We start from the raw sequence: 26685 nt of genomic DNA, 5'->3' as shown, positions 1-26685 counted from the left end.
AATGAATGGATTGGACTGCTCTTCCTTGCTCTCCATCACCCCTACGTACCGGTGACAGGCTCGATCTTCTGGATAATGGCCAAGTGCGTCTCCGTCTTTCTGGAAGGAGATAATTGTAATCTGTGAGATGGTTCGCAGCCCGAATTGCTGCTTATGTTGGATCAGCATCCACGCAGCTCCTCGACCGTTTGGAGTGGCCAGGAGAGCACGATAGTGCTCCGTCCCCCGCTTGAAAGGCTTCCCATCTTTTAATTGTGACCAATCCTCATAGACTGCTTTCCCGACCACCTGTCAGATGATTTTTTTGGTATCGGAATTGGCCACGTCGGCGTGGATGACATACTCGAGGCCAGTGACCTCTTTATCGGCCTTCTGGCAGAGTTCCTGCCACTGCAGAAACACCACATCGGACCAGTGCTCGAGATCGACCCAGGGACCGCATCTATTGTAGTAACGGGGACCGTAGTTCTTATCTGCTGTGATTGCGCCGCTGGGGACATTGTATGAATTGAAGTATTCTCCGAAACTTGCCTGATTTTGATCCGCGGTCGTTAGTGAGGTAGGGCTCCCATCCAGTATAGGTCACTCACATCGATCTCTTCATCATCATCGTTCTCCACATCTTCCTCTTGAGTCCATTTGATATACTTGTTGTCATCGAGGCTGATCTTTCGGCTGGTGAATATGGCATTCAGTGAATCTCCTTACGAGGGCGTATCACTGGTGTCTTGCTCCCAGCCCCATCTTTTTAGATCGCTAAAAGCAGTGAAGGTACTGGTGACAGCTGCGCCTTGCTTGATATCATTCACAACCGCGGCCGCAGTCGAAGCATCCAATTCCATTGCATGTTCGAGTAGGGTCCCCAGAGTCACGGCATCTGAATACGACAGACTGCGAGTCCGAAGGAAGTTATCATGCTCAGCTTGTCCGGTCTGCTCTGTCGACCTGGTCGGATCTCCAAGGACAGGGAGGATATGAGAAAGAAGAAGAAGAAAGAACGAGGCTAATGAAACCATCCGGGTTGCCTCCCAGGTCCGGCTCCCATCTTTCATGGCCATCTTTGCAGTACTCAAGCAGAATGAACGCTCTGGTCAATTCGGTTGATAACTGCGTTATGGGAAAACAAAAAGTTCCTCGGAAGAATGCAAGCTACCAACATAGGAGTTGCGAGATCGGGAAGCAGGTACAGATGACCTTCGGGAATATAAATAGGGAGTAAGGATTCATGGCTCGTTTGAGTTCATACCCGGGGGCCAACGGCGCCCCCCGGATCCCCCAGCCGTAGGGGGGATGCACCGTAGAATGTATGTGGAGCGAAGCGCTTAATCCGCGGTTTTAAATGAAAGGTTAAGTGATTCAATTTACGTAAAGACGCTGGATAATGCTGGCTAGTGCTGCTCGCTGGCGAGTGATGCTCTATACTGGCGAGTGATGCTGCTTGCTGGCGAGTGATGCTCTATACTGGCGAGTGATGCTGCTTGCTGGCGAGTGATGCTCCATACTGGCTAGTGCTGGCTATGCTGTTTATCCTAGTTCTGTAAAGGGTAAGGTACAGTCAGAAAGGGTAAGGTGGGTAAGCCTCTATAGGGGCTAGCAGGCCAGTAAGGCGCGTCGTAGGGGGCTGACTGCTAAGCTGTTAAGCTAATTAGCATGGCCGTCTATAATAGGCAGAAAAGCTGAATACAGTACGCCGCTACCAATTAGGTGCTGCTTTTCTACCAGTACTGTACTATTTGGGGGAGGGGGTAGCCAATAGTAGAAACGGGGGCTAAAAAGACTAAGTGGGGGATAATCTATCTGTGGGCCAATTAATATCTTAAGCGTGGCTCTCTCTTGCGATATACGGTAAGTAATAAGTTCCCCACCGGTTCCCACGGAAGATCCGGGCCGGCGGAACTAATTGGTTACAACCATCATCCATGGATGTACATGGAAGGCGCTGTATGGTTGGAGTGATTGGAAGCTGGAGCGTTTCTCCAGCCATTTGCATTTAAAAGCAGAATCCTCCCACCTGGGTAGAGACCATGTTAATGCTCACCCAGATTCGAGCTTTTATGAGTTCTCTCTTGCGGGTTTCGACTACCAATATCTACGTGTCGTCCCCCTAGATACAAGCTTCAAGATGGTCCTTTTGCAGGGCTTCGAGCCCTTTTCCGTTCAGACCCAAGCCGAACCAGCAGTCAGAATCCATGGCCTCAAATGGACCAATGCGTCGTCTTCCCTCCCGCCTCTGCTTCTGTTACATGGCTTTCCTCAGAACCTCCACATGTGGCACCGCGTTGCTCCCCAGCTCGTCGGCCAATACAACGTAATCCTCATCGACATCCGCGGCTATGGACAATCATCCGCGCCCGCAGAAGTCTCGGCGTACGCCAAGAGCGCCATGGCCCGCGACTGCATTGCCGTGATGGATTCGCTAGGCTTCACCGAATCCTTCTATGTGTGCAGCCACGATCGCGGCGCGCGCGTCGCGCACAAACTCTGCGTCGACTATCCGTCCCGGGTAAAGAAAGCCATCTTGCTGGACATCTGTCCCACGCTGGCCATGTACACCAAAACCGATTTCAATTTCGCTAGCGCCTACTTCCACTGGTTCATGTTGATTCAGGATGAGCCACTCCCCGAGACGTTCTTGTCGGGGCCTGCCAGGCCCGTGATGGAGCTCCTGTTGATGAAGGGGCACGCAGAGGCGGGCTCGAGCATATTTGACGAAGCGTGCTTCGACTCTTATTTGGAAAATCTGAGGCATCCCGCTACCATTCATGCCATGTGTAATGATTACCGGGCAGGGGCCACGTATGATCTAGAGGAGGCTCGGGAGGACCTGAAGAATGATCGATTGGTAAAATGTCCCCTCCTGATCATCTGGGGCAAGCAGGGTGTGATTGAGAAGTACTTCAAGGCGACGGAGGAATGGCGGGCAGTAACTGATGCAAGCGTTCCTGTGTCAGGGTATAGTGTGGACTCGGGGCACTTTATCCCAGAGGAAGCTCCCGAATCAGTGCTCTCCGCCATCAACGATTTCTTTGGTTGAAATTCCCACGCATTGACGGGCTGGAGACCCAATGGGGATAATGAAATTTGCACTTATTAGGCCTGAGCAGCGCATGCAGAGTCCGTACTCAGCTAGTAATGCCTCGCACAAATTTTTGATTGATTATTCACTGCCTGAGGATCAAGGGCTGGCATAGGACAGGGACAGTCATGGAACAGGCCTATATTATTGGTAGGCATTTCGCGCCTCAAATGACAAGCCATTCGTTGGTGATCGTCCTGGCAGCGGTTTCATCACCGCCAAGAGAATGGATGCATTGCAGACCGTAAGCAGCTTCGCACGAAAAGTCTTCGACGAACTTCTGGGGGGTTGATGATGATGGCGAATCAGCTTCGCCCATGACCACGTCAGTGTCACCAGCCAGAGAATGGGTTTCCACCAGTTGTTGCTGGTGTTCCTGCTGGATTTGTTTGCCTAGCTTCAAAACCAGTTCATATCCTTCGATAGCAAGATGCGATAACCCCAGGCCATGCCAGACTCGAGCACAATTGAATTCCATTTCTTGTCGTTCCTGCAGGAGGGCGCCAGGCTTCGTGCGGACTCGGCGATAGTCCTGCATGAAAGAAAGACCCTGTTTGATGAGATAGTGCCGGTTTTCGGACTGGCGTTTGAGAGAGTGGTTGATAAAGCAGAGCGCAATGGAAAGGAGCACGACTGGATTCTCGTTGTCCAAGGCATATGCGCGGAAAAAGTAGTTCAGAGCCGGGTAGAAGCTACCTCCAGAGTACAGAATATGTCCGTAGAGAATAAGGAGAGCGATGTCTAATGATTCTGCAGGAATAGGATCCCCCGCTTCGTCCTTTGTTGACAGAGAAGCGCGCTCCTTCCAGATGGATTTGCGAACAATTTGAGGCTTGGATGGTTCATCTGGTAGAGTGAAGTCCATCGCTTTGATTTGCCGGAGCATGAATTTCATATTTGGAGAAGAATGGAAGAGGGATTTCTGAGGATCGCCAGATAAGCGGCTTAGCATGGAGAATAGGCGGTAGGTATCGGTGACAAATTGGTATTCCTTGATGAACCAACGGGCTTCATTTGTAAGGGCCTCTTCGTCTTGTGCTCGGAGGGCACATGCTGGGCCATAATTAGCACTGAAACCGTCACCTCGGATTTGGGAAGACTTACTGAACCAGCAAACATGAATTAAACGTGACTTAGGCTTGGAGTGGAACCAAATACTGGCAACTGCTGCAGCATCAAGAGCTTCATATGCCTCTTCAGGCTCACCCTGTTCCGTGACGAGTAGTGCATATTGAAGAAAGATGTCAAGCCAGTCATCAAAAGGTATGCCGTGGTACTCTGTCGGAACGACATCCAAAAATGGCTCCTCAGGCGCATTACCTACACCGTACGGTGAGCTTACTACCTGGATGGTGATGTTTAGGCAAACTTACCCATATCTTTTTGCAAGCGCACCGCCATCTCCTGCATATCCTGCAGCATCGTTGGGTGTTTGCCCCTGCCGGCTTTTCTCTGTGCTTCGCTGGAATAGCCCTGGAATTCCATCGTGCGTACCATGGGATAGAAAATCCGGTTAGATCGGAAATCACGCAATAGAGCATCGGCCAGATCAAGCCAATCCTCAACGGCATCAGGAACTCCTTCTTTGACTTGTGGATGTAGTTGTTGCATCTTCATGTACAGGAACTGGATGTCGTCTCTTCTCGTGGCTTCTTCGATTGGCGGTGGACGACCTCGACTAGTAGTGACTGGGCCGGCCCTCCCTGTGAGCGTAGAGGTCGGTTTGGGCGCAATAGCCCTAGGTACCCCGGAGTCGGCCCCCCTGAACTCAAGGACAAGCTGCTCAAGCCTAGTATCCTTTCTCCTTCGCCGAATTCTGCTTTCCTGGCGACCGATCAAAACGGCTTCGTTGACGTACTTGAATGCCTGTTCGCTCATTCCTAAACTTTCATACAGCTTTGCAAGCTGGACTCGTGACTCCATGTTGTTCGCATCATTCTCAGCAACTGTGAGGTAGCAGGTCTCAGCATCTTCCAATTTGCCCAGCTGCATGCAGCAATCAGCCATGGCTAGGAAGAAGCTGATATCCGCGTATTCATTAGTCTGCTGTATAGGGGAATAGAAGCGGAGAGCATCTTCTAGCAACCCGACTTCTTTGAGCGCATCTGCAACTTCTCGGAACAGATCACCATAATCAAAGATTCGTGCGCCTTCAGAGCTGTCTTCTGGGTTGAGCCATTCAAAGTGATGCTGTACAGATTGTTGGTTAGATGCCACGACTCTTGATTTTCATTATACGAGGCAGCTTACCAATGCTTCATGCTGATGCTTCTCACCCAGTTTGAGCCGAAAGAGACCCATCTTGATGCGAAGTTCAAGTGGCAGTCCGAGGCCATATGAATCCCGAGGCCACTGACCAGGGATGAATCCGTTTCGCTTGATACGACGAGGTGAATCTTCTGAGTCCCATTCCCGATCATCATCTTCGAAATCCTCCCAGATCAAATCATCCTTCCGACCTAGTAACCATCGGGCAAGTGCTTTGAGAGCATGTAGCCCATCTTCATGCTGATCGACATAACCGAAGAGTTCGACGTAGATATTCACTTCCGACCAAGAAAAGTCAGGGACAACTTGGGGGTCAAGTGACATGTAGTGCTCCACGCTTTCCACCCAATGATCAATCGCCCTTGGAACGTCGTCGAGGTCAATGAAGATTTCCGCTAGGTGTCGAAGAGCCCTTGCATTGTGTGGACGTTCCCTCAGAATACGCTCGTATTCCGTAGCTGCCCTCCCATTGTATCCAAGCTCACGATAGATTGCCGCTCTCTGGTATCGTACGTTGAAATTTCTGGGTTCAATATCGATCACACGGCTGTAGCAGTATAGCACATCACTCAATGCTTGTTTACGGTCTTCGCCAGACCGTTCGAAGATGAGCCGGGCAACCTTCATCCAGACCGTGGGATCTTTTGGCCGCGTGTGTGCGCCATTGAAAAGAGCTGTCAGGGCTTTGTCCTTTTGACCTTGGGCAAGGAAAATCTCGGACAGCAGTGAATGAGCTGGGAACATTTCAGGATTGACCTGGATTGCACGCATTACGAGTTCATTTGCGCGCTCATAATCACCATCGATGAAGGCAGAAGTGGCTTCAGAATGAAGCATTTTAAACTCCGGGCCGGGCTCTAATGGTTTGCGAGGGCCTCGCTTGATACCCTTACCACCGCGGGCGCCGTAGCGACCTGAGAAGCGCCCTCCGCCTCGGCGACGGCGGCGCCGTGCAACCGAATCATCGCTTTCCTCGCCGTCAACTTGGTCATCCTCATCTTCATCCTCACTGGCAGCATTGTTAGTGCAAGGTTAGGTAATTTATTTGCCAAATATACACACCTTTCGCTCTCGTTCTCGGAATACACGAAGTCCGAATCATCTTCCCCCGGATCCGGTGCGTGGAGATCTGGCGGGTATACCTCATCATCCTCTTCGGAGAGCTCATTCACCTCATCGGCAGAGTACGCTTGCTCTTGTTCGAGGCTCTCTGGTGGGTTCTGTGCGAATAGATCTCGATACAGACGAGGGTCAATCACCGCAGCAGAAATTTCTCCAGGGCCTGATGTCGGAGTCCCTTGCCATGGGTACTGCATGTTCTCATCAATATCTGGATAGTCATAGTCCTGCAATGCAGGATCTATCGGATAATCCGGGTCTGCCATTGCGACGAGCTGATAGGAGGGATCAGCCCATGGAGCAGGCAGTGGCAGTGGCAGCGTCAGCGGCAAAGACACAAAGAGAAGCACAAAACTTAATCGGAGAAGACGCGATTGGATTTGACGCTGGTTAAGTGACCGCGGTCAATCAGACACCATAGATAACGTGCGTCGCGACCCAGACCGCTGGGACCATGGCCCAGACCGTATAGAAGCGGCGCACTGATGCTGGCAAGACGTTTCAGCTGCTGCAGCCGCGATTATTCATAGGAACTTCTCCACCGGGCGCGAGCGAGTCCGAATAAATGTGCGAGAGGCGAGCGGCAAGTGAGTGTCGGAGCCAGAAAAGCAAAGAGAACGGAGGAATGCGGCGTCCAGATTTATTTCGGGAACCCGTGATTTCGCCTCTTCTTCGTTTTCCGCACTTACACTTCCTCCTCTCCTTCTCCACCCTCATCTTTGCCCATCTTCCATCTCTCTCCTCCCTCTCCCCCCTTTTCTTTTCTTTTGGTACGGGGCCATCGGCTTGCTGTGTTTGACACACTATTGCCTCTCGGTCCTGACTTTCCTTCGTTCCCGGTCCGCTCTAATCCTTAGTGACCTCTCACCTTGGGGCCTTTGCGTTTGGTTTCCTCGCCAAAATTCGAGGTGCAGCCACTGGACTGGTCTGTGCCCCAATCGTTTGTCGCCTAGAATTGAGATTTGGCCATCACGGTGTTCCTCGCTTCCTCGAGTCTGCCCACCTGCGTCCCTCGGTCAGGTTTTTTCGATTCTATCTTGTTACGCAAACTCAGCAGGTGCTGCAGGTGTTTTGCAGTAATCTTTTCCACCTCAACTGTATTTACTATTCACCCTTCCACCCACCCAATCCCCGGTGCATCATGGCGAGCCATATCATCGGCAACCGCAACAGCACGCCGGAGGCTGCCCCGAACTCCACCTTGCGTCCTCCATCCTCCGCCCGCAATCTCGGATCCCATCAGCTACGAGCGTCGGCCGACATGTCTGGGTTTCCCTCGCCGCTGTCTTCCCGCAGCATGCGTCCGTCTTCGGAGGTTTTCTTCAATCAGCAGTCCCAGGGCCAGAACACCACGGAGGATGCGTTGGATCGGGCTGCACAGCAGTGGCTGGCGGACATTGATCAGTATGAGACAACGTTGGAGGAGATGGCCGCTGCCACGCTCGACCAGGACTTCAAGGACGAACTCAGTGCCATCGAGCAATGGTTCCGTGTCCTGAGCGAGGCTGAGCGAACGGCAGCTCTATATGCTCTGCTGCAGCAGACTACCCAGGTGCAGATTCGATTCTTCATCCAGGTTCTGCAGCAGATGTCTCAGAGTCACCCAATGTCCGGCCTTCTGTCTCCGGCCAACTTCGGTGAAAAAGGTAAGCTACATTCCTGTTGCTCTCTGATGACGTTCTGATGGCTGACGTGATACTGCACTGGTAGATGCCATGTCTAGCCGCTTGAGCGATGCCATGTCGAAACTAAACATGGATACCGCCCGGAGCTCCATGGGCCGGCCCCCGCCATCCCCGGGTGCGAAGCGCAACTCGGGTCTCGATCCGTCTACTATTAATGCCATGTTCCCCGATGCGGCCGCCGCGATTGCGAAGAAGAAGGCCGAATTCACTCAGCAAACGGGCAATGCGCCTCCGTCAAACCGTAACAGTGCGGTGTTCGACCGTACCTCTTTCGTTGCCCCCACTATCTCCGCGCCTGACAACAACGACAGTCTGGGCCAGCCCCCATCCTCACCGTGGGCTCAGCGCGGTGGACTGTCGGATACCCAGCCTCCCATTGCTCGACCGAAGTCTTCCTCGGGGCACCAGCCCATGGGACAGTTCAGCCAGCCCTCTGCCTCCTCGGGCATGCGTTCACCACTTCCCCAGACCGCGACCATCCCCGCACCAGACATCGAGCCACCTCTCCTCTCGCCTTATAATGTCGGAAATCACAGCTGGGCTTCCATGACAAACACGCCTATGACCGCCACGTTCGGCCAACAACAAAACAACCAGAACTCCCAGGCGGACATGGTGGCGAATGCGACCGCAATGAAACTGGCTGCTTTGTCCACTGTCAACAACCGCATTGCCCTCGATGATGCTCGCAAGTACCGCCGTGCCCGCTCGAACGATGGCCAGGGCAAGAACTCGGCGGGAAATCCCACCATCTCCCAGGGCTTGGCCAGCCCGGGTCTCCACGGATCCATGGCTAACCAGCTTCTGAATGCCCAGCAACTTGCCGCTTTACAGGCTCAGCAACAGGCGGCTATGGCAGGTCGGCGATCCCGGCCGACCTCTCCGGGCATCGCCATGCAGGGTGGTGGACTTGGTGCTATGAGCTTCACATCGCCCCAGAACAATGGTTTCCTCGCAGCCTACGATCCCAACAACCCACTCATGGGCAATGGACTGGGCTCTCTGGGAATTGGGCAGTTCGGACTGGGCGGCGAAGGCTACTTGTCTGATCATTCCGAGGTCACCCGCGGACGTTCGCCCCGTGGTCGGCGTGGCAGCTCGAAGCCGCCAGAGGACCCGACGGACCCGTCTCTTCTGAAGGACATCCCCAGCTGGCTGCGATCCCTTCGGCTACATAAGTACACCGACAACCTCAAGGATCTCAAATGGACGGAACTGGTTGAGCTTGATGACAAGGCCTTGGAGGAACGCGGAGTTAATGCACTGGGTGCGCGCAACAAGATGCTGAAGGTGAGTGTTTTTCTCTTCATTACCCCTTAGATTCGGGATTTCAATGCTGACGTAGCTCACAATCAGGTCTTTGAGCAAGTTAAGGATGCCCGTACAGATGGCAAGCTCGAAAACATTTCGTGATCAAATCCCCTTGTGCATGAAGCATACCATGGCAGTCGGTTCATTCGTAACCACGGATAGTCTCGATCTGATTTGATCGGATCTGATGCCCAGCACTTTTATGGTATTGCCATTCATATTTCGTCATGTGTCTTTGTTTTGTCATTGGTTTTTTATTTTCATTTTCTTTCTCCCTCATTCGCTCTGTGATCTCTTTCGTTCACCTAATACGATGAATGTGGGCTTCGGCATGTATCAAACGCAGTGATGTCAAGAAACGGATTCATGAGGAGGGAACACTTCGGGCTACTGAACATTGAAAATGGCTTGATTAATCGTAGATATGGACATGATTTGGTCTCTTTTTCCACGCATGTACTTTCATGGTGTGTAGTATGTAGTATATAGTGTATCCCGCATGGGCCGGTGTGGCCCGTGCGTTCTCGAAACCCGTGCTGGAACATCCGTCTCGATCACAACTCTCCCACTTCATGCTGGTGCCCCCAACGGCCTTGTCTGCATCCGAGTCCAACACTACTCAAGGCTAGTCGGCCATTACTAGCTGCATACAGCCCCATCTAGTGTGGCAATTCTCAGCCTATCTCCCCGAGACAAGTGGAATACCCAACCAACCAAGCTCCAACCAACACATCAGTCACAACGAGCAGCCTACCAACACCAACACCAACACCAACAACCCAGTTCTCACGCCGACACACCCACCATGGCCCCAACAAAGCAGGAGCTTTCCCTGCTCATCAATCCCCTCGTCCCCGAAGCCGTCCAGCACAACACTCGAGTACGTTCCAACACTCGCACTACCTCCCTCCCATTCCCACCCGTCACATACTCAACACGCATCCACTCTCCCACCTCAAAAAAAAAAAATCCTCCAAAGCAGTCTCTTACACTCAATACCCATCAAACCGCACCATCACCCCCAGACCACCAACACCACCAACACCACTAACAACCCAAACAGGTCCTCTCCTCCCTCCACTCCCTGGTAGCCTTCCTCCTGGGCCTAAGCGCCGGCATCCTCGCCCTACAATCAACCGCCGGCTTCGCCTTCTACTTCGCCGGCGTCATCCTCGTCTCGGGCTTCTTCCACCTCATGCTCCTGCAGCGCTCGGGCGGCGCCGGCGCCGGCGCATTCTTCCCCGGCCCCAACGGCGGCGAAATCGAGGGCGACATCGACATGGACGCGAAGGCGGGCGTTGTGCGCATGGCGCTGCAGGGGCGCCGCGGCGGGTATGTTCTGCGGAAGGGCGGTTGGCGGGATGTATGGCTGGGCGGTGGTGTCGTTTCGGAGGCGTTGAGTGGGTTTGTGCTTGGGTGGGCTGGTGTCGGGGGTGTCTTGAGGTGATTGTGATCTTTCTTGCGTTTCCTGGCTTCCTGGTATTGCGGGATGGAGTGGGTGTATGTATAGACTTGGTTTTAGATAAGTGGACATGCATGATGCAATATGAAAAGACGTGTTCTGCTTGTATGGCTGTGTCAGCTGGCAGGCGCCTTTTTAGGCTACGTACGACACGTCCTGATGTGATTCCAGAAGTTGAACATCGATATTTTTTTCAACGCTCAAGTCGTTAAGCTATTTACGGATTTACGGAGCACGGTACGGGTCAGGCTGGAATCAACGCAATCTATATGATTCAAGGGTATCCCTATACAATTCGAGTAGGCTTGTAAGCCCAACCAAGCAAAGATCCGAATGTGAACCCCGGGATCCAAGAGATCCGCCCACGCCCAACAAGAGAAAACACAACGCCAATGACCAGATAAACATGGGGAGAAGTAACAATGGGGGAAAGTTTCTGCGCCAGGTCACATTCACAAGGGGCGCCGTGGGAGGCAGGTAAATACAGAGATTAACAGGTCATATCAGGGTATATCATGAGGACTCCAAGCCAGGGACGGTCCGTGATAAGATGCAGGAATATGCAATGAAGAAACGGGAAGATCCTAAGATTCTTAGGCCGTATGCGGAATCTCGTTTGAGGAGTTGGCGACGGCGCTCTGGAGGGCGCTGGTCAGGTCGATGTGGAAGAAGGGGCGGTTCATGCCCTGCACGAGAGCAACCTTGCGCCGGCCGCGGTACGCCTTGCTGTCGGACAGGTCGCGCTGCAGCTTGTCCTCGTGGACGGTGTTGCTCTCTTCCGAGGAAATGGTGTGCGTCTCGCGCTCAGTGGTAGCCGACTCAGACTTGATGCCTGTCTCCAAATCGTGGGTGTTGTGCAGCTGGGCGTGTTCGCGCTCATTGTTCACCAACTCGGCGTGGGCTGCAGCGGAGGTGCTGCCTTCAATTTCGGCGACGCTGAAGATTGGTTTCCAGCGGTGGAAACCGTCGCTCGAGGCGGGAGTCGGGTATCCGAATCCAGCGGCGGCAAGGGCGCGCTTGGTCCAGCGGTTGTTGATGTGGGCAAAGTGCCACTGCACTGACCGAGGAGAGGCGTATAAGTCCAGCTGATTCCGCACGTCGATCAAGTTCTGGACAGACGTAGTGTCCACATTGTTGACGGAAGAGAAGTCCAAAATAACAGCCTGCAGGAGTGGTCGTGTGTTCTCAAGCTCGGCCTGCTCCTGACCGCGTGCTGGGCCCGGGTCGTTCCAGGGACGATCCCCGCGGTTACGGAAGGCGTGTGGGTTGGTGCGACGGGTGTTTTTGAAGATGGCCTGCACCAGGTAGTCCGTGTAGTGGTTGGCATTCGGATAGTTGAATCCCTCGGAGAAGCGGTATATGAAGATACCAGGGAAGGGCTGCTCCACTTCGATATCTGGGTTGGATCCATCGGTGTGATTGATGGGAAGGAAGATGGACCGATGGTGGTCCTCGTCCTCCGAAGATTTCTTGGAGTTGTCAAAGGAGCCGTACTTTCCGTCGCCATCCAGCAGGTGGTCACCCACCACCGAGTGGATAGTCACCCGGCCGAGGAATTGGCCACGAGCCTTAGCAACACGGAACAGCAGGACAGCGGCAGATACGGAGATTGTGCAGTAGATGCCATCTTCGATGGAAGAAAAGACAGTCACAAGGACACCGATGAAGAAAATAATGACATCAAGTGGGCTCACGCGCCAGAACTGGTACACCGTGTTCGGCGGAGTGATCAAATCACCCACGGCATGGATGATGACACCAGCCAGGGAGGCTTGAGGGATGTAGAAGAAAACAGCAGGGAGGGCGTAGATGGCTAGTAACACGACGACGGCGGTGATACAGCCTGCTAGTGGAGTTCGCACACCAGCCTTGGACTTGATGGCAGTACGAGAGAAAGATCCAGTGGCGGGGTAGCCACCGAGGAAGGGACCTAGCAGGTTGGTGACACCAATAGCCACGAATTCCTGCGAGGGGTTGATACTGTAGTTGTTCACCCGACCAAAGGACTTCGAAATGGCAATGTGCTCGATGAGTAGAACAATAACAGCCGCAGGCAGTTGGCTCGAAAATGCGCGGATGATCTTAGGGTCCATAGTTGGAACTGCAGCATCCTGGAAGCCTCGAGGCACAGTGCCTAGCAGAGAGAACTTAGGATGATCCTTGCGGTGCAGATTGACCGCGGCACTAATCATCGTGTAGAACAAAATGACGAAGACGGTGCGCAAGGTCGAGACAAAGAACCAGAGCTTTGCACGGTGTGGGTACTTCTTTGCGGCGTATGTACAGCCTGAACGGATGATGTATAACATTGCACAGGCCGTGACACCCATTGCTGCATTAATGTTGGCACTTGGGAGATGCTTAAGGGTATTGATAATGACCTTATAGGTGGCACCGCGGGTGGAAAAGGATGCAGTCTCACCCAGCATCGTTTTAACCTGGCCGACCGCAATGTTGATGGCTGAGCCGGTCATGAAGGCCGAGATGGCAGGAAGCGGGATGAAATCCACGATGAACCCCAATCGGAGCAAACCCAGGAAGCAGACAATACCTCCCAGAAGAACTGCAAGGCAAGACGCAATCACATGGGCCGGGATTTCAGGGTACTGATCCCGGACCTGGATCACAATGGTACCAGTCAGTGTAGACATGACGGCCACGGGCTAAATGAAATCCGAGTTAGCTCGACTTCTTCTAGCCATCTCTCTGGTTTCCTAGTGAGACTTACCCCGATGGTGATATCCTTCGACGTGGCGAAGAACCAATATATCAAGACACCCATGAATGACGAATAGAGACCAAATTCCACGGGGACCTCCGCGAGCTTGGCGTAGGCCATGCCCTGGGGCACGACGACAGCGCCAACGGTGATACCGGCAACGAGATCACCCACGAGCCATTGCATGTTGTAGCGGCCAATCCAGTTGAGAAAGGGGAACAAGCTGATCAGATAGTGGACGAATTGGCGGAAAGACGGGGTCACCTCGCAAATCCAATCAATGCTGGTGGGCTCGGGCTCGTTGTAAGAGTAGGTGTCGGCCGTACCAACGGAGAAGGTTGACTCGCCGCGGGTGACAGGATCAGTGGCACCCATGGGGTCTCGGTAGGCGACCTTGATGCCTAGGCCCTTGGCCACGGTATGGCCAATCTTGGAAGCTCGTTCACCCATGATGAACCGCAGACAGCCAGGTCTGGGGGGAGGTTTATCAGTTGCCGAAACGGGGAACGGCGAGAGAGCACGGCCAGTTGGGGAGGCAAAAAGAGAACGCGGTGACAGGTCTCGAAAAGGTGGCGATGTTCCAGAATATAAATGTCAAAAGAGAGCCGATCACGCACTGCCCATGGTGACAGCCACACAGAAGCTAGATAACAGGGCGCAGGAGCGAAGAGAAGGAAAAAAGAAGAAAAGGAAGCGCACTAGGGGTGAGTGGAGGTGGGTGCGTGATTCGGGAGCAGATGGCGCAATATCTAAGCTCCCCAGGTTTCGAGATTCGTGCACAGGGCGCGGGCGAGAATTGGAAGAAAGCACGCGGGACACCTTTACCCATAAGAATGAAAACGAGCGGCGGGTACGCAGGTCGTGTCCCACCGATGATCTCAAGCTGGGCCCAGTAATCTGCCGGGGTGGAACCAGCAGACGGTCTGGAAGCGATGGTGACGAACAAACGTGGAGCGGTTGCCGTTTACTGTCGAACTCCGGATGTAGTCAATCTGTAGCTTGCAGCGGATTCCGAGTGGGCCAGAATGGCGTGGCGAATACTGTAGGTTATAGGAAGGTAGTATGTAGATACAACATCAACCCACGACTGATGATTGTATATACACTGCGAACCCGCGCACCCATCGCTCCTTCCTTTCTGATCACAATCCAAAAAACCCAAACTCGCCTAGATCGGATGACATAAGGCGCCAAGCGTACATGACGAATCACGGCCACGCGGGCGTCGACGATCGTGGGTCATCCCGTTCATTACAGCCAATCAGAGTACAGTTTGATGGTGAAATCAGCTGCGGCGATGATGCCAACGCGCTGCAGGAAATTTCCCTACTTAGTCATCCGCCTCGGTTCCAAATGGGGTAATCCATAGCTGGATGCTTGTAGAACAATTGGCAGTGCTCGGCTCTTTGCCACTCTTCGCTCGTATTGGAGGTCCAAGGGAAGTTTAACCTTAACTCCGTTAGCTATGAAAATTATCTAATTGTTATTGCTCCCTTGGTATCATGCGAATTCCTGTAGTCATTGCGCCTTGCTCTAGTCCTTTCCAAGGTTCACGCTTGTTCAACGCCCTCCACGCCTCTGCCGCGTAGTCTCTCCTCTTCGAGCGTCTTTGCCCGATGGCAAAAGCACCCGCACGGGTCTCTATCCCCCATCTGCGCTTGGCTGTGGAGTTGGACTAGCACCCTCCTCTATTGGTTAGCTCCTGAGCCTCCCCTGAGCCTGCGTTGGTGTCAACTTGTTGCAACCTCGGGGATCGACCATGGCCGATCGGCTTGTGCTCTTCTCGTCGCCGCACCCTGGTTCGTCATCACCACGCACATCGCTTGAGGGCGAGACAATTTCCTAGGCCGCTGCTCGTGGGCCAAGCTCGCGCAGTGGACAGCAGAGACGGGCCCCGTCGCCAACGGAGTCTTTTCCATCTGCGCAATGCAAGTCGAGCAAGTAGTAGTTAACTACGCCATCCAGATCCAAATCACGTCATTCAAGCTTATCGCGGCTGCGGCCCATAACCTAAAAAGTGACCAGCCTTCCTGCAATGGATGCTAGCGCGTCTCGGATCAATCCCTTGAGTTGCACGGCGACACTTGGGCCACCTTCATGCACACAGCCACGCAGTATACAGAGCCCCCTGGCAAGGGAAGAGGTGCCCTCTCGTCACAGGAGGTTCCTCTCACGACATACTCTGCGCGTGTGAACATCATGCTCCGCGCCGCAAGAAAAACCTTCTCTTCCGCTGGTCTCGACGCCATGGTCGCTAGCCTCCATCCCGGTGACTGCGATACGAGGTGTTGTCATTCGGGCGCCCGAGCTGAATCCATCCCGATCACGACAGCGCGAAACGACCACGCGAGTCTACTGGACCTACCGCGTTGACACCATCCTAGCCCCCCGTGGCATCGTCCCGATGGCCGAGGCCGTCGCTCTCGTTCGCATCGCCTGCTTCCTAATTTCTTCCAGTGCTTGCACGTGGGAAAATAATCGAACTCCAAAGGGGAAAGCGACAGCATAAAGGAAACCCTCGCAGCCCTGACGATTTTCTGTGTTCGCCTTGCGGGCCAGTTATGTCCCATGGTGACTTGTAGATCGAGAGCTGCATATGCAGGGCTCGGATGTGCAACCTGCACTTCTCGTGGGAGAGATCTCTCGTCATGCTGCTCACTGCCCGTCATAATACCATTTGTCCTTGTCCAGATTCACCCGACTGATTCCAAACAGATTGATGTGAATCGCTCTCTACAAGAGTGCCTGGGTTCGCTAGCGTGATCGCTAAAAATGGCCACATTGTGTAGTGCGCATCCGGTCTTCCTCGAACCGGGTGGAGTGTTTTTTTTATTTGTTCGTTCTACTCGGTCCTGGATAACACGCTGCCACTCGGATTCCCCTCCAAATTTGTCGCCTCAAAGGTCCGCTTGGGATCGCTCATGTGGGTATTTCTGCCTCTCGAGCTTCAAGAAAGATCGAAACTCGAGACTGACAGTAGACGATGCTCTGCCTCCTTTGCCACTCATATAAGTGGAATTGGCGAAGCTATACACACTGTCTTATTCATGATCACTCTTATAGTGGGAGGTCTCTTAACAAGCCGATTTCATCACAACACGGATTGCAGTTTGAAACGAAGTCGACCTGATTTCAAGTAGGATGGGATCTCAATCCTGTTGGGATAAAATTGCTACTGGGTATTAAAAGCTAGGGATCGAAGGGTAACTTCAACGTTGTGGCACTTCGCTATTTGCAAAACTTAACTGGGTGCAATCAGATTGAAAAAAAACGGCGTTTCCGAACGAGTAGACTTAAAGCCGATTGAATCCCCTAGTTGAGACTTCATAGAATTTGACTCGTATTATCAACCCTTGCTTACAGTGCCCATGCTATCTAATGCCCGACGAAACACTGCGTTCGAATATTCTGACTTCTCGCAGTACGAGCCAATAATTTGACATCATCGTTGGATGAAATCAACCGGCGTGCGCTTAAGATGAGAAATTGAGGCTTACAAGCGGAAAATTGTAACAAACGTTCATGGAGAGTGAGGTCTCCCACGGCTATTATTCTGCACCTGCCTAGAAGAAAAGCCACGAACGCGATTGCCCCCAACGCTGTCCTTTTCTCCTTCGACGCATCTCAATATCGTCTCCCTGCGCTGTTCCTCGATCCTGGTCGTAGCTAGTAGGTGCTCTTCTTCCTTTTCTTCTTCTTTCTTCTTCTTTCTTCTTCTTTCTTCTTCTTTCTTCTTCTTCTTTTTTTTAGCTCTTGTGTCCGATGCGCTGTTTTCTTATTCCATGACCATAGGTAACTCTAGGACCAGTAGACACTGGGCTGACCGGGCAGCGAGAGACGCATTGTCTAGGCCAAATATCCGAGTCATTCGAGGTTTTAGGGGGCGGTAAACCTTGAACCACCAACGCCGTTAGAAGTGGCGTGACTATACTATAGTATTCTCTCGAGTATAGTACACCGACCGTAGTATTATAATATTTCAATGCTGTGGAGAGGAAATCCCGTATGGTCAATGTTCGTATGCGGGTGTCACATGACCCACACACTTAAGCTTCCTCTCATGTAGATAGATCCTCCATCATCATCACTTATATGCATGATCATCCTTCCTTCGTATGATCTCGTCTCTCCATCAGTAAAGTATCAATAGGACACAACGTATTCAGTGGTTTATAAGAGACGAGATTACAGATCGGAAGCCTCCGAAGGATTGTGTTTGCTCAGTAGTGAACGTTTCGAATTCTAGTTAATAATATACAAGGTATTGCTACAAGGCTTCGGCTAAAATGTCAATAGGATTCCGAGCAAGTGAAATACGCAGGCTGGTTGGATGATATGGAACCCAACGAGAGGACCCGACTAATTAGAATCAAGGAGAATCTGAGTTATTATTACGCCTAATCTGCCAATTTAGGGGGCGTACACTTAACTAATCATAACATACAGAAAAAAGATAAACTGTTAATGCGAGTCTCCACACACTCATTCCGACAGAATAAGCTGATGTCAGCCCTATACTCGTTTGGGAGTTAGGGGCAGGCACTATATAGAATGCCTTGACGGGCAAGCTCTAGTTATCCCCCTAAAAACAATGATTTCCTTTCAATCTGCAGATACTCACAGTCACGTTAGTTAAGAATACCTCCCCCTGCCACGTCGATCATGTGGGTGAGGACGAGTATTTTGGTTGTCTTACTCTCGCTCCTATCATTCTCCTTCTCGACTGCACTACCCGCGCAGCACCACGCCGCAATCCCAAGTCCGCATGGTCGATCCAATGGCGCGAAGGTCCTTCGATTTCGGGACGATGCTACAACCGATGCTGTCGACGATACTACCTGGAACGCTGCCGTGGAAGAGGGAGGTCAATGGGTGCTTGCGATGAAAGCCAAAAAAGAGGACGCCGCGTCATATCTGAAACCGGGGACGACCATCGATAGTCCTTGGACGGACTATAGCTCTCTCGCGAGATGGGGCTGGGATCGTGAAGAATCTGATGGAGAATCTGATGGAGAATCTGATGGAGAATCTGATGGAGAATCCGATGGAGAATCCGGCGAAGAACCCGACGAAGAAAGCGAAGCTCTCGATGCCATATTTAGCGACCTCAAAATTAATGAAGCCAACAACAAGGAGATCACCTGGCTTCAGTCCGAGGAGTTTAAAAATGACCATGGGGTTGAGATCGAAGTAAGTGTGCTATAGGGTAATATACAAACTCTTCTAACGGCTTCCAGCCCACCGACGCAGAATACGACTCCATTTACAATATCCAAGACGGTGCGATTGCGATTGAGTGGATGCAGAGTCCGCGCTCGTCCATCGAGTGTACCGAACTCACCGATTTGCCCGATCTTCAGGCTTGGTCGGACGTGACATTTCTCCAGTGGCAGGAATTATTCACGGAATTAGATTCGGACACGCCTTCGATCAAGAACTTGAATTATATCATCCAGGCCGACATCATTAACGATCCAACACTGGATTTTATCCGAAGAGCTCTCCAGAAACCCGCGGGTTTCGACGACTGGTCGCAATACCAAAATGAAGTGAAGTGGACCCAGGACCAGGACGAGTTCAAGGCTGTCCTCAGGAGCCCGAACTGCAGAGTCGTCTTTTGGCTTCTGGTGCAGCATAAGACTCAATTTGGTCTCAGGGAGATCACGGAAATCAGGATTCGAGGGGTGCAGAAAACAGTGCTGGAGCGCGATACGAGACGAAGGAAGTGGACGTTGGCCGCAGTTCTGAAAATTGAGAGCGTTTCTTAGTTGCTATACGGGGCACGGTCGAAGAGAAACCCGTCCAAACCACCAACGCTGGGCCCTCTTATAGTTGCCGCTGTATACTCTCAATCCACTGGCTCTCCGTCAAGATACTAGACCATCGATACCATAGATCCTGTTCATCTCGGTGGCTCCCTGGGCTGGTGCTTTTGCCATTGAGGGGAACCATGAACCCCAGAGCTACTAGCCTCTCCTCGTCCCAGAAATCAAACCCTAGCTGTTGAAAAATCGTGCGATCCAGGTTGCGCATCGGAGACCGTCCCTTATTGATCTTCCGCATCCACACATATCCCGGTACAAATGACATCTGAGAGTCGTCTGGCAACTGCAGTTGCTTGGCGGATAGAGGTGTCAATTCGGGGCAACAGTACAGGGATTCAGGCCCTATTGGCCGCTGTTGCTGTAGCCAAGCAAAAACCGCTTTGAACTGGGTCCCATGGTCGGCCCTTAATCTCGGAATTGGAGTCGATGTCGCTCCGCACCAGAAGGTTTGGATGTCATTCTCTGCAAAGAGTGCAAGATCCATGTTGTCCCTATCAGCGGAGAGAATTCCGGTCGTCACGGCAGCCTTGAGCTCCCAGAAGAGGTGATATCGTAGTATTGCTCTGATCAGTCGCTGCTCTTCCAACCAGGAAGGGGGCCCGATATCAACAGGAGTGATCGGTACGCCCCGAGGCCGTGGGTGACAGTACAGGTGCGAGAATTCAGCGCGCTGATTCTCTCGTCGTTCGGGCTTCAAGGCCCGGCAACGAGCCATCCAATCGTGGAAACATGCGTGCGCAGTCTGGCGGAGCTGAGTTGAGAGCTCCAGGAGGCGGTATAGCACTGCTGAAGGTGTTGACCGAGGGATCGGACTATCGCCAAAGCCAGTGGGTAAAGTCTTACCATCTGGGCAAGACTTTCCTATAAAATAGGCGACATCTTCGAACGAGGCCGGTAGTGGATTATCATCGGCGGCGGCGTCGGGCGACCCTCGCCACCAGACATACACCAAGGTCCGGAGGTAGAGTTGGACCTTTGGGTTCACCCCTTGAGCACGATCTTTGTGGGCAATGATCGTTTCCACGACATGGGGAAATGCCCCAGTGCGGCGGAGAAACCCGGACACGGCCCGAGATGATTGTGAGGCTCGGTGCAAGGTAGGAAGATCAGGCAGCAAACATAGAATGTCGCGGAGAATAAACCAAGGGAGAGCAGCGAAGGGATCCATGGGAGTGATTCAGTGCTTAGGAGGTGAAGCAATGGCGTAGTGTGTGAGTCCAAAACGGTTCAGCACCTCTCCATACCGATTCCGACAGAACGGGTGCTGAAAAATACTGAAATCTTGCCGAGAATCATGTACGAACACACTCCAGGGTGTAATCTAGGTTACATACTAGGAGAATAGGGTATTTTATGATTAAATACTTATAATTACTATATCTTAGGTATCTTCTTTCATCTATACAGACCTCTTAAATGATAAGAATATATATAAGGATTAGTCCTATAGTTAATATGTAAATATGTAGCTTGTTGGTACGAAGTACTATGGCACGGCTATGTAATAATGACCATATGCCCAGTTCGAGAAAGATGCCGTCCGCGGTGTAAATCCTTGCGCAGAAAACGTTCCCTGTGGTTAATGATTTTGATGTAGGTGAAGTGATGAGGGATAGTAATGAGAGGAGTAGAGATGATATGAGAGGAGTACCTTAAGAGATGATATGGTGTTAGAGAGGCGGGGTGGTATAAAGGAAGGAGAGGAAGAAGGGTGTGGAAGGAAGAAGATGAAAAGAGAAGAAGGTCGTACAGTGATAAGTGAGTAGGTGTAATCATAAGGAAGGTTGTGCGATGGAAAAGTCGACAGCCAATTTGAGAGGATCCAAATCGTCATGTCTTGCTTTAGATCCCCATGACGAGCATGACGGTTCTGCAATACGTTCATTTCGCGGTGGGCTGCAGACTCGCCTAGCTGGGAACTAACACCCCAGAGGAAAAATGACAGACTTGCTCAAGGTCCTCTTGGTTAAACCAAGGGGTCTTCCCGGTTAGGGATGCCTCGTCACAAAGGTGCTTAAAGTGTGCGTATGTGAAGATGATATTCAAGGTAGAGAATAGGTAATAAGAGACGGCCGGTCCGAGGAATACGGGGCAGCATTCGGAGAAGAGCAGTGAACTTCTCAGAGGGTTCAGGATGTACCCATTCGACCTCCATATCAAGTAAACCATAGGTATCCATATTGATGGTGCGTCGTACAGTAGAATGACACTGATGTGGGAGATAGGGAGAAGGTCGAGTGGGGATATAAGAAAAGGATGGCGATTATTGTGATGAAAGCCTCGCGCAACACCTGGGCCATAATGCCATACTGACCCCAATTCGAACAGTTGTGCTGCCACATTCGGTATGATCGCTATTGACAATGGTCATACCAGCCATCCATGGATGGATCCTAATCCCATCGATTTCTTATAGGGCGTATCAGTAAATTAGGGAACGGGAGTAATAATACCATTCATTTATATATTCTTTATCTTAGGCAAACCTTGCTTATTCTCGGTCACTGTTTTAGGACCAACATATCGATATACAGGAGCGTAGGCACCCTAAGGCTCCTCATCTGCAGGCTGGACACTTTTCCGCCTCTTCTGCCTGTCCCATGCGGGCAACGCCCACTTCACCATGTACTCGGACCCCAGGAGTTGGTCCGCTGTAGGTCGTTCCGCCGGTTCAAACGCCATCATAGCTCTCAGCAAATCCTCCAACGCACGTAGTTCGCCGCCGGCAACGTCCCATGCACACGTCTGCTCTGTCTCACCACGACCCATATCCCAAAGGCGCTGGTGTAGACGCCGGAAGACGGGAGTGCTGATACGCTGGAAGTCATCGACCCATGACCCATCCTCCTTGAAGAATTCGGAGCGTTTATGCCAAGAATTCCACCATCGCACAGGCGGTTGGCCCAGCGTATTGATCATTTCGGCCACGATATCATCTCGGTCCCAGGCAAATGTTTCGAAGAGTGGGCGCTCGCCTAAGACCTCGTACAAGTTGACACCTAGAGTCCATATATCAGCTGCGGTGGGTTGGACGATGGGCTCGTTGAAAAAGTCTTCTGGTGGAGAGTAGAGAGCTGGGGTATGGAGGGTCGGAGTGGGTGTGTCTGGCACAATAAAGGATGCTCCGTAGTCTGAGATGATGATCTCTGGATTATCCACCTCGTTGGCAGGCATGCTCAAAGCCATGGGATAGATGGCATGTGGCGGTGCGTGGGGTTCACTAGGCTTTCCATCCACTCGCCGTATAGGAACCTCGTAGGGTTGACCGAAGCGCTTGTATAGCTCAGCTGTGCTTAGGCCGTCAAAGTGCGGTATGCGTAAGAGAAAGTTGCGCAAATGGAGATCTGTCTGCGATTAGTATACGGGATCAGTAAACGGATATGCACAGGCTAAGTATCCTGACCTCCGTGGCATATTCCGTTTGTATGCAAGTAAGATAATCCTAAGAGGAGCTGGGCGGCAGTGGATCTAGCGGCATCCGGTGGAAACATGAAATTTGTGCTATCCTCCTTGGACTGGGCAATACTACCACCAGTGGGCTCACCAACCAAGCACTGATGATATCCGTTGGGGCCATGAAATGAGAATTGGTCCAGTAGCGGCGGAATGAATCGCTTTCCAGAATGAGGATGGTCACTCTTCATCAGATAATGAAGGATTTCCCCCTCGTGACTATCTGGCGATGCTCTTGCAGTCAGTATCTTTAGCGAGATATAGCGCCGGTGTTGCTGATCCCGGGCTAGCCAAATTGTTGAATATCCACCAAAACCGAGCTTGTGAACGACAGTGTAGCGGCCATTACAAAAGGTATCTCCGATGATAGTTGGGTGGTATCCACCGGGTACATAGTCCTCGAGATATTCGACATCTACCTCAGGATGGTATATATCTTCCATTGGTAGATCTGACGAGTCAGCCATGGCATGAAGGCATCGAAATGGGGGTGGTGATAGAAAGGCATTGTGATTATGGCTTATTTTGGACGTGAATGAAAATTGGTGCGAGAAAATGTCTTGATTTCGTCGAAGCATGAGCTGACAGAATGGGCGAAGGAGTCTCCGGTCCATGTTTATCTTCTTGTCTGGAAGTGATCAAGTGACGCGCTGTGACTGGCAGTACGGAAGGCGGTGTGGTTGTACATATACTGGCTGAATATAACAGCGGTTATCAGAATAGAACTGCAAGGTCGAATCGAATAGAATTCTGGTCTATCCACTGAGGGAAGCCTATTTTGTATGTACTTCTGTTCCGTTTCTGCTCTCGAAAGATTAGTTCCTTGAATCGATCGAACCTCTGCATCATCGTTATACCTTGCCTGGTCACACTGACCCTAACACATCGCTTCGTATCATTGACGCTGTAACCACCGAGTCTCAAAGCATACCTCGCGTCTGTTTTCATGGAAAGTGGCTGACAAGGGGCCTATCGCAATTTGGTGGCTTGCGCTGATAGCGATTATGAAAGAATACTGGGGATTCAATCCCTGCATATGAAACAGGGACGATGCGAGAGCGAACAATGAATGAGGGGTCATTTGCCTCTACGGTCGAGTCAATCCCTGACAGTAGCGAGGACATGCAGAATGTGTAGGTGAGAATCCAAGGTATTCTTTGTCACTTGTCAGGGAGAAGACACGCTGAACCTTCTCTGGGAGGGTCAAGTGCTATCTTTTGTTTCATGCAAGATTGAATCGGCATCAATGAATACTGTCTGTTGAACTCCCCGAGCCCTGCAACTTGTTGGCAATTTTGAATATATATAAACTTCATATTCCCTCATGTAGAGATCGATGCAACTTGACCACATGCACAACAAAATGGGTGTTGCACCACTGGGTGGCATTCTCGCCATATGGGGCATTTCTTTGCTATGGACCGCGGCCGCGTCGCCTTGGAGTCTCCTCGAGGTCAGTTTGTGACATCCAACCCATTTTCTAGCTAATACGCACACTAAAACTCAATGCAGAGATCCTCAGTCGCTTGTTCATCTATCCTCGTATCGTCAGACGACACTTGCGCGAGCTTGGCCTCTCGATGCGGCATTACGACAGCCGAGTTGAGTAAATTCAACACTGACCTTGAATGCTCTTCGTCGCTGTTAAATGGACAACCTGTTTGTTGCTCAGCTGGAACCCTCAACCTTCCACCTCAGCCAAGTAGCGATGGCCTTTGCTACAACCATACTGTTCAAAGCGACGATACCTGCACGCGCCTTGCGAAGGGATACAAGATCACAACCGAAGAGATCGAGAAATATAACAACAAAACATTCGGCTGGACTGGCTGCAAGGGAATATTCCCTGGTGATTTCATTTGTCTCAGCTCTGGGTCTCCTCCAATGCCGGTGGCTCACGCGCAGGCCATCTGTGGTCCTCAGGTACCGGGGACAACGCGTCCGACCAACATGTCCGATGTTGCATCGCTCAATCCATGCATCGCCAAAAACTGCAAGGTAACCCTTCGGAAACAGACGAATATTGCTTGGCCCCGATACTGATTCTCTCTGTAGTGCGATTTGCTTGGGGGCGGATGCTACAATACTGTAGACCTCGTTAAAGGATGCCCGACCGGATCTGCAGATAGTAGTACTTCACGGAAAGCGACGAAGACTGGTGCCAAAACCATCGCCACGCAGCTGGGCGAGTCGTCAACAGCGAAAGATGAGTTGACGAGATCAACTGTGACCGCTAGATCAACCAGCAAGCCTCGCACAACTTCATCCACTCATCCTAACGTCTCTCATTCTACAACTATTCGTTCCAAGGCCACTCGTTCTACAGCAAAAGCTACTCGTTCTAGAGTCACTCGCTCTAAAGTCGCTCATTCTACAGCCAGACATTTATCAGTCACTCCTTCGACGTCCAGGCATTCAACATCCAGACATTCGACATCCAGTCATACTACATCCACGCATTCGACATCCACCCAAACCACAACTTCCAAAACAACCAAGACGGAACCCTCAACTTCGACCGCCACCGACGATTACTGGACAATCCAAGTCTACGCCAAAGAAAACTGCAAAGGCGATTTCTACACATTGGAAGGCCGCAACACCGGCTCATCCACGACATGCACCGACCTGCGCGGCACGATGTCCACCGACCAGTCCGCCAGCAATTGGTGTCGATGGGTCTCGTCTAGCGACGCCATGTATACCGACTGTGCCTCGAGCCCGCTGCAAATGCCCGGGTCGTGGACGTTCACTAACGCGGTGTGCAGCGTCTACGACACGAATAACTGTACCGACCCGGATGACAAGGTGCAGTCGTATACGTCGGTGATGGCGGTGCAGTGCCAGAGCTTGAAGAACAGTGCCATCAACTTTCCTGTGATGAAGTGGAATTCGCTGCGGTGTAAGACTGTTCAAGAGGCGTATCATGAGTAGAGTGCGAAGGGTGGAATAGTGGAATATACTCGGTGCTTTCGGGGAGAGGAGTTGTAGTACTTGATGGCTTTTCAGGTATTAGGGACGAGCTAGCTGCAAGGGTCAGATCGAGTTCGGCATATATATACTATTCAGAAGGGAGTTTGCCAGCATTTAGGTAATCGGCAGTTTTGAAGACTTAGAAAGTGGCCGCCCCGGGACTATAGGATTGACGGTGGATACACACCACCAAGGTTCCAAGGGGCTTCCCCTTATTACTCTCGTGCCTCCCACTTGTCCACTTTACACACGCTCACCCCTCTTTCTCTTCGGCTCTAAAGCACCATCATGGCTAAGATTCACTGCTAGTCATGCCGCCATCCGGTCGAGAACGCTTGGACCGATTTGTTGACCAAGGTATCCTATACACTATCAAACTGACTACGAATCAGGCGCTACCTTCTACTTCCACGAATACCGAGAAACCCTTTCCATGCCAATGGGAAATGCATTCAAATCAAAAACCACGCAATGTCTATTCAGAGTCATCATCAGTGCAGGCTAGAAAAAAGGACAAATAAGAAACCCATCATGATCACCCCACGATCCCTCCCAGAGTCGATCATGGGACGGAAAGCAAACGATCTTTTTGATTCCCTTTGCGATCCGGGGCTGCATCGTGGTCTCATCACAGCTCTTTCTCTTCGTCGTCGCAGTTCCTACTACCACCCACCGGGCTTCCCATCGTGCAGAAGTGCAAATATAGGAGCCCGACGAAGTGGGACGAAAGACTCAGAAGGGAAAGCACGAACGGAACAAGGGAAGTATAACAAACAGATGGAGATCATGGTCGG

At 51.7% G+C, this 26685-nt stretch overlaps 9 protein-coding genes across 9 annotated transcripts; 5 read left to right on the top strand and 4 right to left on the bottom strand.

Annotated features, from left to right (window-relative positions):
* Window positions 1–2122: 2122 nt before the first annotated feature.
* N7459_002538 (alpha/beta fold hydrolase) lies at window positions 2123–3034 on the top strand (the record flags this gene model as incomplete). The annotated part of the gene is made up of 1 exon (XM_056941723.1): window positions 2123–3034. The coding sequence occupies one exon, from the start codon at window positions 2123–2125 to the stop codon at window positions 3032–3034; it is 912 nt and encodes a 303-aa protein (XP_056801606.1).
* Window positions 3035–3242: 208 nt separating this feature from the next.
* N7459_002537 (tetratricopeptide repeat protein) lies at window positions 3243–6729 on the bottom strand (the record flags this gene model as incomplete). Its single annotated transcript, XM_056941722.1, has 5 exons — window positions 3243–4129; window positions 4181–4396; window positions 4450–5266; window positions 5327–6353; window positions 6407–6729. 5 exons carry the CDS (start codon window positions 6727–6729, stop codon window positions 3243–3245), a joined length of 3270 nt encoding a protein of 1089 aa, XP_056801605.1.
* Window positions 6730–7604: 875 nt separating this feature from the next.
* Window positions 7605–9561, top strand: N7459_002536 (RNA-binding protein VTS1; the record flags this gene model as incomplete). The annotated part of the gene is made up of 3 exons (XM_056941721.1): window positions 7605–8109; window positions 8174–9438; window positions 9505–9561. 3 exons carry the CDS (start codon window positions 7605–7607, stop codon window positions 9559–9561), a joined length of 1827 nt encoding a protein of 608 aa, XP_056801604.1.
* Window positions 9562–10264: 703 nt separating this feature from the next.
* On the top strand, window positions 10265–10906 carry N7459_002535 (EMC6 family protein; the record flags this gene model as incomplete). The annotated part of the gene is made up of 2 exons (XM_056941720.1): window positions 10265–10339; window positions 10523–10906. The coding sequence occupies 2 exons, from the start codon at window positions 10265–10267 to the stop codon at window positions 10904–10906; spliced, it is 459 nt and encodes a 152-aa protein (XP_056801603.1).
* Window positions 10907–11514: 608 nt separating this feature from the next.
* N7459_002534 (SLC26/SulP family anion transporter) lies at window positions 11515–14090 on the bottom strand (the record flags this gene model as incomplete). The annotated part of the gene is made up of 2 exons (XM_056941719.1): window positions 11515–13584; window positions 13650–14090. The coding sequence occupies 2 exons, from the start codon at window positions 14088–14090 to the stop codon at window positions 11515–11517; spliced, it is 2511 nt and encodes an 836-aa protein (XP_056801602.1).
* Window positions 14091–18302: 4212 nt separating this feature from the next.
* N7459_002533 (uncharacterized protein) lies at window positions 18303–19408 on the top strand (the record flags this gene model as incomplete). Its single annotated transcript, XM_056941718.1, has 2 exons — window positions 18303–18830; window positions 18878–19408. The coding sequence occupies 2 exons, from the start codon at window positions 18303–18305 to the stop codon at window positions 19406–19408; spliced, it is 1059 nt and encodes a 352-aa protein (XP_056801601.1).
* Window positions 19409–19466: 58 nt separating this feature from the next.
* N7459_002532 (uncharacterized protein) lies at window positions 19467–20633 on the bottom strand (the record flags this gene model as incomplete). The annotated part of the gene is made up of 1 exon (XM_056941717.1): window positions 19467–20633. One exon carries the CDS (start codon window positions 20631–20633, stop codon window positions 19467–19469), a length of 1167 nt encoding a protein of 388 aa, XP_056801600.1.
* A 1379-nt stretch (window positions 20634–22012) lies between these two features.
* N7459_002531 (kinase domain-containing protein) lies at window positions 22013–22651 on the bottom strand (the record flags this gene model as incomplete). The annotated part of the gene is made up of 1 exon (XM_056941716.1): window positions 22013–22651. The coding sequence occupies one exon, from the start codon at window positions 22649–22651 to the stop codon at window positions 22013–22015; it is 639 nt and encodes a 212-aa protein (XP_056801599.1).
* Window positions 22652–24281: 1630 nt separating this feature from the next.
* N7459_002530 (LysM peptidoglycan-binding domain-containing protein) lies at window positions 24282–25852 on the top strand (the record flags this gene model as incomplete). The annotated part of the gene is made up of 3 exons (XM_056941715.1): window positions 24282–24371; window positions 24431–24916; window positions 24974–25852. 3 exons carry the CDS (start codon window positions 24282–24284, stop codon window positions 25850–25852), a joined length of 1455 nt encoding a protein of 484 aa, XP_056801598.1.
* Window positions 25853–26685: the final 833 nt, after the last annotated feature.

The sequence above is a fragment of the Penicillium hispanicum genome (assembly GCF_028827665.1).
Source record: "Penicillium hispanicum strain IBT 35686 chromosome Unknown utg000003l_segment0_segment0, whole genome shotgun sequence".
NCBI classification, from domain to species: Eukaryota; Fungi; Ascomycota; class Eurotiomycetes; order Eurotiales; family Aspergillaceae; genus Penicillium; species Penicillium hispanicum.
Note: the sequence above shows the minus strand (reverse complement) of the source record. Positions and strands in the feature narration are given on the sequence as shown.